The sequence below is a fragment of the Pecten maximus genome, chromosome 12 (assembly GCF_902652985.1).
Source record: "Pecten maximus chromosome 12, xPecMax1.1, whole genome shotgun sequence".
Lineage (NCBI taxonomy): Eukaryota > Metazoa > Mollusca > Bivalvia > Pectinida > Pectinidae > Pecten > Pecten maximus.
The window spans coordinates 1,258,414-1,266,960 of record NC_047026.1 but is presented as its reverse complement, the minus strand read 5'-3'; the positions used below and the strand labels follow the sequence as shown (position 1 = coordinate 1,266,960).

At 37.0% G+C, this 8,547-nt stretch overlaps 1 protein-coding gene across 1 annotated transcript; it reads right to left on the bottom strand.

Moving 5' to 3' along the window:
* Window positions 1-5,282: 5,282 nt before the first annotated feature.
* LOC117339231 lies at window positions 5,283-8,019 on the bottom strand. Its single transcript, XM_033900706.1, has one exon. It carries the CDS (start codon window positions 7,925-7,927, stop codon window positions 6,299-6,301), a length of 1,629 nt encoding a protein of 542 aa, XP_033756597.1. The 5' UTR covers window positions 7,928-8,019; the 3' UTR covers window positions 5,283-6,298.
* Window positions 8,020-8,547: the final 528 nt, after the last annotated feature.

The window sequence follows — 8,547 nt, the reverse complement described above, 5'->3', positions numbered from 1 at the left end:
TATCCTTCTTATATGGGTTATACATTCATTAGAGGTCTAGGAGTGATGTTATGGCAAAATCATGCAGGAAAAATTGTGATTTTTTCGCATTTTACCATTTTGTGAACTTAACTTTTTTAGCACCAAAATCCACTTTAAAGTTTTTGGGATCAGTTTTTTGAAAACTTCTAAGTCCAAAAGTATACACTTCACATCCTTCTAATATGGCTTATACATTCATTAGAGGTCTAGGAGTAATGTTATGGCAAAAGCATGCAGAAAAAAATTGTACCTCGTACAAACTCTTCACCGACACCATACTTCAAAACAACACAATGATGTACCTCGTACAAACCCCTCACCGACACATTTTACACAATTATTTTAAGGCTATTCCCATTTATATCAATATCAGTCAAGTTTCCAACAAGGTCATTCTACTGTTCATCAGGTTAACAGAGAGCATCATCGATACGTGACGATATGGAAAAACAACCTGCCTGTCTAGTTTTCTGATAATTGCCAGGCATTTGACAGAGTGTGGCATTGATGGGATTGGAAGCGCAAATCTCTCTCTTATTCAAAGGCCTATTTATTATACAAACCTTTTGGTGTTGGATACAGAATTACCTATTTGGTATCCAGATGAATTGGGATAAATAACATTAAAATAATAAAAAAAAAAAAAAAAAAAAACACCGTTCAGAACTTTACCGATGAATAATCATCCGTGGACATAAAAGCATCAAGGTTCGATTCGATCTTATTGGAGAATTGGTTATGCCGATAAACTCGGTAAGTATCTGTTTGAGATGATTATGACACATCATTAACTTGTGTGTAAGGTTAAAATTACATCGACCTCGGTTTCCTGATTTGTCAAGACAGACGCGTGTATGATGGCAGAGGTTGGGGTGTTGTTGGTGCCCACGTAGGTTTCGAACTTGCAACCCAGAGGTGGAGGGCTACTGATAGCCCTCCACCTCTGGGTTGCAAGTTCGAAACCTACGTCGGAGCAGTTGCAAGGTACTTACTCTAGGTCGGTGGTTTTTCTCCGGGTACTCAGGCTTTCTTCCACTTCCAAAACCTGGCCCGTCCTTAAATGACCCTGGCTGTTAATAGGACGTTAAACAAAAACAAACCAAACCAAACGCCCACACCCCGCCTAACAACTCTTACGTAGTCGCGTTTTGTTAGGCAACCCAGGTTTCCTCTTCGTCTTGTACGTACGTACATATATATTATATATATATGTATGTACGTAATACCAACGTTTATCAGCACTCTGGCAGCTTTATTCCTTAAACGGGAGATACACGTACTCTGAAAGGCATTAAAAATCACCAGTTATTGCGCCTTTGATTTGAAGCAGATATATTACTTTGTTTCTAGTTCCCATTCTGGTATACGTATTAAATCCATTACAATGTACAGAGTACGTGTGAAATACGTAAGTGCTGTGATTAAAACTAAATCACATTCGTTTTGATGCCGAATAATTTAATTGTCTTGTTTTGTAATGTATCGATTAATTGTTTAATTTAGTTCCTTGTTAGGAGACCAGACCGAGACAGACATACATAAAACCTTGTTTACGTCTTAAACTTCTATGTTTTATCTATCAAACCGTAATTATGTTTTCTTTCTTCCGTTAAAATTAAATGTTTCATCTTATCAGAATCTTTTCTGTTTTGCGGTTATAGGAAGAACGATAATTAAAAAGCTTGTTTACAGCTGCCATCATAGATTAACATCGTGATATGACATGTTGACGGTAGGTAACTTATCATGGAAACTTACATAAAGATGTAACCGATTTCAGATCTGTGATATACATACAAGTACTATCGATTGTTGTTGTTCAGAACTATTTATACCGAAAAGTTTTATTTCAAATTGTTTTCCGCTGATGTCAAATATTGTGTAACTTGTTCCTTGTGATGTTCTTTAATGACGTGCAGTACTTAAATTATACATGTATGTGTTTTTTAAGGATGGATGTATATCATAAATGAATAATTCCTAATACACATTTTGATAAATATCGGCGTCATTTTCACGTCCTTTACATTGATATAAACCACGTGTTAATATTCGGAGTGTTTGTTCACGAGTCGCTGACAAAGATGTTGGGTGTAGTTCGGTCCGTCAGTAAATTACCCATTTCCCTGACCGTCCCACGAAGTGGTCTTGCTTAATACATATTTTTTATCAAAAATGTAATATCTCCAAACTTTTTTTATATAAAGTATAATTATACTGATATACACATTTTCAATAAATGCACCACAATGACGACTCAACTTTTTGTGTCGGATTAACAATTCCAAGATGTGGTGAAAGAGGTACAGTGTATGGTCGTATTCCGCTTATCCTGACCTAGGCCACGTACAGCGATAGTCTGGGCTAAAAATATAGGTAAAATATCACATGACCCCAGTGATTCCCACACTACCAAAATATATCGTCATGGTCCATTGGCGCGCTGTACGTTCTGAACGGATTATTGTATGTAGTCAATCAATACCATATGTATATGAAATTCATACTACTCATCCATGTATGCCTGTTGTCGATGCTGCAGTTCATTTACATTTTACTTTGAATGATACGGGGTAAATCGGTTATGATTTTACTTTTTTTATCCAAGTGAAAATTTTCTACCTCAACATTTTTATGTTGATACTAAAAAAATTATATTAGATATACATTGTACATTCAATGTTGCAAATATCTTTAAAATACTATCAAGAAAAATTAAATGTTATCAGGAAACATAACAAAATATGAAAAAGATACATCTTGGTGATTCGAACTCCAAACATTAGAAATGCTGAGCGATGGTTCTACCATATGAGCTATGCGGACTTATGGTAATGTTATGTTTAAGTTATCAGATATAATCAGTCTAGTAAATGCTAAATTAAAATATTTTATCATCTACTTTTTTTCAATTTTTCGATACCAGCGCATCGGAGGACAACTTCTTAAGACTATGATTTTAGTTGTCTTTTGGTACATAGAATAAAATTAGACATTGTTAAAGTTGGTCTTCTGATGCGCTCTATGTCAAAAAATGATATGAATGCGGGAAAGCCCCCCTCGAAAGTTGCGAATAGCCCGAGGATGCAACTTCACGGTCATTTAATGAAATATCCATTGTAATGAACAAACACTTTTTTCGCAAGAAAGAATATTTGTATGTTACAGATTTAAGGTTTGTTTTCAAAAACTTAGTTTATAACATTTATTTTTTCTATTTTGAAAACGGTCACCGTTAGGTCGAAACAGGCCAATATGCGCCTCTTTGTCATATATTAATACGCGCAGGGCTGCAATGTTAATATAGTACGATTTATAGTCAAATGAAACAGGTGGTTGTAAGTCCGAGTCCAAATTGAGCAGACATTGACACTTTAACCTTAATAACACGGTCTAGAATACCTTAACGTTACCATCTATAGTAAGTATTCCAGTCATCAAAAGTTACGATGGCTGATCTTGATTTCTGAACTTCCGTTTTGTCCAATGGTGTGTCCATTAGAAGGTTGAAATGATAAACAGCGGGATTAACCAGTCCCAATAAAACCTTCCGTCACACGAGGGGTTTGTTTCATTCATTAGTGACCATAGACAGTCGGATACTATATTGTAAAGACAACATGATAATTATTTAAGTGGGGTATCAATCAATTTGGCTGTTATTTTAAACATTTGTCCACGACCCTGGAAAGTCACACACGATATGGTCACTCTACACCAGAGGTAATTACGAAGTCTGAGATTACACGTCTACTGCCGGATACACTTGTTCGTAAAATCACGCTTTGTTTGGAAATATCGTCCGAGGCGGAAGAAGACATTGGAAGTTTTTATGGGGTAACAGGTCCTGGGAATAGTTAAGATAGATATATTATACCAAAGAGAGCTGGACACTGGTGGCGTCTGTTTAAAGATAAAAAAAATACAATTCGAAAAAAAATGCTTTTACTTGATGATAGTTTTGAGAAAAAGAAACAGGTTTATATTTTGGTCTTAACAACATTTGAATCTTTTATTGATTCTTGACAACGTTAAAAAAAAACAGGAGAAGCAGTTTTCCATAATTGTAAGTTAGTATCACTGACGGGATAACACAGCTGTGTGCCGTTCCTAGCATCATTGATAAGTTCTTGAAGAACGAAACGGCTGTGTGATGTCCCTAGAGTCACTGACGTGTCCTAGAAGGACGCAACATCTGTATGGTGTCCCTAGCATCACTGAGGAGTCATAGAAGGACAAAACAGCGGTATGATGCCCCTATCATCACTGATGAGTCCTAGAAGGACAAAACAGCGGTATGATGCCCCTATCATCACTGACGGGTCATAGAAGGACGAAACAGCTGTATGATGCCCATATCATCACTGATGAGTCCTAGAAGCGTGAAACTGTTGTATGATATCACAAACATCACTGAGGAGTCCTATAAGGACAAAACAGCGGCATGATGCCCCTATCATCACTGATGAGTCCTAGAAGGACGAAACAGCTGTATGATGTCCCAAGTATCACTGTCGAAGGACGAAACAGCTGTATGATGTCCCTAGTATCACTGTCGCGTCCTAGAAGGTCGGAATAGCTGTATGATGTCCCTAGTATCACTGACGAGTCCTAGAAGGACGAAATAGCTGTATGATGTCCCAAGTATCACTGTAGAGTCCTAGAAGGACAACCAGCTGTATGATGTCCCTAGTATCACTGATGAGTCCTAGAAGGACGAAACAGCTGTATGATGTCCCTAGTATCACTGATGAGTCCTAGAAGGACGAAACAGCTGTATGATGTCCCAAGTATCACTGTCGAAAGACGAAACAGCTGTATGATGCCCCTAGTATCACTGACGAGTCCTAGAATATTCAGCATATGCTGTTTCCGTCACCGAAACATATTTTGATATGCTATTTATTTGTATGTCGTTCATGCAAAATAATTTTACCTTTATATTTATATCATATTTATATCATTTTATATCATATTTATATCCATCGTTGGAACTCGACAGCGGATTGAGGACCGATAGTTCAACCGTAGTTATTTATATTTCTATGTATGCCTCGTAAGACGAGCTCCATAGTTCTGCATCTTAGCCATAAATAGTGGAGGTTTTAATCAAATACACGTACTCATTTGACAACACCTTTATATGGTGTCATAAGGCACGCCCTTAAATGACCCAAGATGTTAATAGGACGTTAAACAAAATAAACCAAACTTTGTAGTTCACTGTGAAGTCGATATACGGTAAAGCAACTAACCATGAATTTTAATTCATAGTTTTTTAATCTTATCATTTTTTATTTCGTCAAAAATTAAGAAATAAGATAAAGATTTCAAAATAAAGTGGAAGGTAAACAAAGCATAGAAAATACTATCATAAAGCCCTTAAAATGAGTATTTGAATACTTCAATCTTCAAATAAGTTTTCCTATGTCTAGGATTCATGGGAAAACATTGACGGATATTGACGAAGTAGAGCATGTAATAACAATATGTTGTTTTTGAAGTTTAACATTGATGTAAGTTTTTATCTATGTGTGAGTTTATGTGAAATAGACTGAAGCTGGGTATATGGTAGGAGCTATTAGAATTAGTACTGAATTCGAAAATTTGTAATAAATAGTGAAGTTTAAAAGCTAATGCATGGAAGGAAAGTATAAACGTTAAAATGATTCATTGATATTGTAAATGTTTAGGAAAGATTCCAGAGCTTCTCAACCCTGGATTTCATTCCTGCATCATATGTGCTGAGGAGAAAAAAGAGAAAAGAAAAAAAAAGTTACAAAAAAAAAAGTTACATGATATAGAAAATAAATATTCCAAAGCACTGTTTAAAAAATGCACAGGCGAAGAATGCAGTTCAATACTTACAGAACATCATTCATACGTTTTCATCAATTATTGGTATCTAAATCTAAACCTTTAGAATCATCAAGCCCGATAAGCTTTATAATTAATAAATCCTTTCCGGTCGAAGTCAGCTATATCTAACGTTATGATTATGACGTCGCAAATATTATGACGTCACGATCATCAATCACACTGTATTGGCTTCTCAATCACATTTGAGTATTGGATTGAAATTTTTAGACGAAACGGTTTCTTATGGTTACGTTAAAATCTCACAAAATGCCACACTCTCCGGAAACATACATGGTTAGTCCATCTTTCCGGGTTCTGGATGGTCTTATCCTATTTAAGCCGTGTTTTTTTTTTTTGTCCGATGGTGAACTTGATACTACTATAACACTTCCTGTGTCAGTTTTAGTAGTTCCTCGTGTTACAATTGTAGGACGTGTACAGTACCGTTCTCACAACCTATCCACACGTCCCCACGAGCGTCCACTCTTGCAGCTGTAGGGCTGACCACTCCATGCGTCTTGTCCAGAAGACACCTGGCCATTGAGCCATCGCTTGGTATGACATATACTTGATTATTGTCGGGATCTTGTACAAATACTCTATCGTACATGTCACATGAAATCTTAAAGCTATATGTACCAAGACCTTTTTGACCATTGTCCAAATCACCTGACCATTTATGTATTACTTTACCCGACTCGTCTATTATGATCAACTCCTTCTTCTTTGTTTCATCTCTAACAACGACACCCAGACGTCCCGATGGCAAACAGGTAATGAATACTGCCTTGACCATATCGCATATCACCTTTCTTACAATCGTCCCCGACTGATTTAGTACCAATATAGCTGTTGTCATGGTACTAACAAACACCTCACCTGTCCTGTTGATGCTGACGTCACACGCCCTATACGGACTGATGTCGGCAAATGTTGTCACCTCTTTACTGTGTAGTGATAATTTATACACGAATACAGAGGGTGGATCTCTGGTCAGAAGTATGTCTGTTGTTCCGACCATTGCGATGGTGCCCTGACAGAAATCAAGTTTTACCGTCTGTGTCACAACACCCTCCCTATTGACCAGTACCAGGCCCTTGTATCGGTGTATTGATAACCACGCTTGACTGTGGTCGACTGGGCATACATCACATATAGGACTGTGTGGAGGGACAGTAAATTTGGAGAGGCCTCGGACGTGTTGACTGTCGATGTCTATCTTCTCATACGCAATATCGTGATGGAGCTCACCTAACATGTTCGTTAAAATGGCGCGGTCAATACTTCCGGTTAGAAACCTTGACAGTTTCGGTAAGACAGTGTTTATATTAGCGTCATATTGAGGCAGAGCTGTCCTCACTAACTTCTCTGTTTCAAACATGGATACACTTGGCGTACAAGCCATTTCTGCCTTTTGAAGAAGACTCGTAAGTTCTGCTACTTTCTTCTCGGATTGTTTACAGTGATTCTTACACTTACCGGATTCTTGTTTTTCCAAGGCTGATAACTCTGTCAGAACTTCATCCGCGATAGAATCCACTTCCGCCTTTAACTTTGATCGCTGTGAGTTCACATCTTTACGTATATCGTCTATGTTTTCGACGAACCTTTTGCCGACATGATCTGCTGCTTCGTTCCTGAAATGTTGTATTCGTTCAGATATTGTTGTCATATGCTGTTGCAATTGTTGTTTCTTCACAGGAAATTCATCTTCGAGAGGTTTCCAGTTGTGGTGTTTATGTGTTTGGGAAAAACACTGCAAACACAACAACATGTCACATTCACAACAATAAACATCACACAGTTTACCCGAGTGTAGTTTACACACCTCTGGGACAGGCTTGTCGTCCTGACGGTCAGCCTTCTCTATCGGTACGACGTCGTCGTTTTTTGTTTTCTTCCCGCGTGTATGGCATTCTCTACATCGGTTACACAAAGCTTCCTGACAGTCATTACAATACCAGTTTACATTGTCTTCACTGTCACACAGAACACACGTGTAGCCAACAGGTTCCTGGGCAAACGATATGGATTTATAACTTGCCATTTTGTTGACTGTTTGATGTTCACGGACGACAGTGGACTTCGACAAGTTATTTCTATTGTTCCGGGTACGCCATGTTGTTAGATATTATGATGACCTTGGCCTAGAATGATAAGAGGATAGATATGTGTGTAACAGTGGCGTTGTGTCACCACATTTTGACATGGATAGATGTAGATAACATATACATATATATATCTCTCTCTAATATTTCTTACTTTATATATTTCAGGTCTCGTTTGATAAATGATTAAATAAAAGAGTGACATTTGACAAAAACAAAAAACAAAACAAAAACAAAAACTAAAAACTTAATTAATAAATAAATAGATAAATAAATAAATAGAAATGATGGAAAAAATCAAATCTCCGTCAACATTTATCAATACTGGGTTTCCCTGTATAGGAATGCATTAATAAAATATATATTTATAGAAAAAACCTTAAATTAACATATTTCTATATCTATACTCATCTGATAATAATATTTATAGATTTATTTGATGAAATCTATCTTAAAATTGATTTAGAGGGCGATCGGTTTAGAAAATAAATCAAATGGCCATCAGTGCAGACCACGGATTTGGGTGCTTGTTGGCCAACATCCGCCTCCAAGAAGGATA

What these genes read in the sequence shown, in the direction of transcription:
- LOC117339231 (XM_033900706.1), bottom strand. Translation starts at nt 7,927, where the DNA reads ATGGCAAGTTATAAATCCATATCGTTTGCCCAGGAACCTGTTGGCTAC.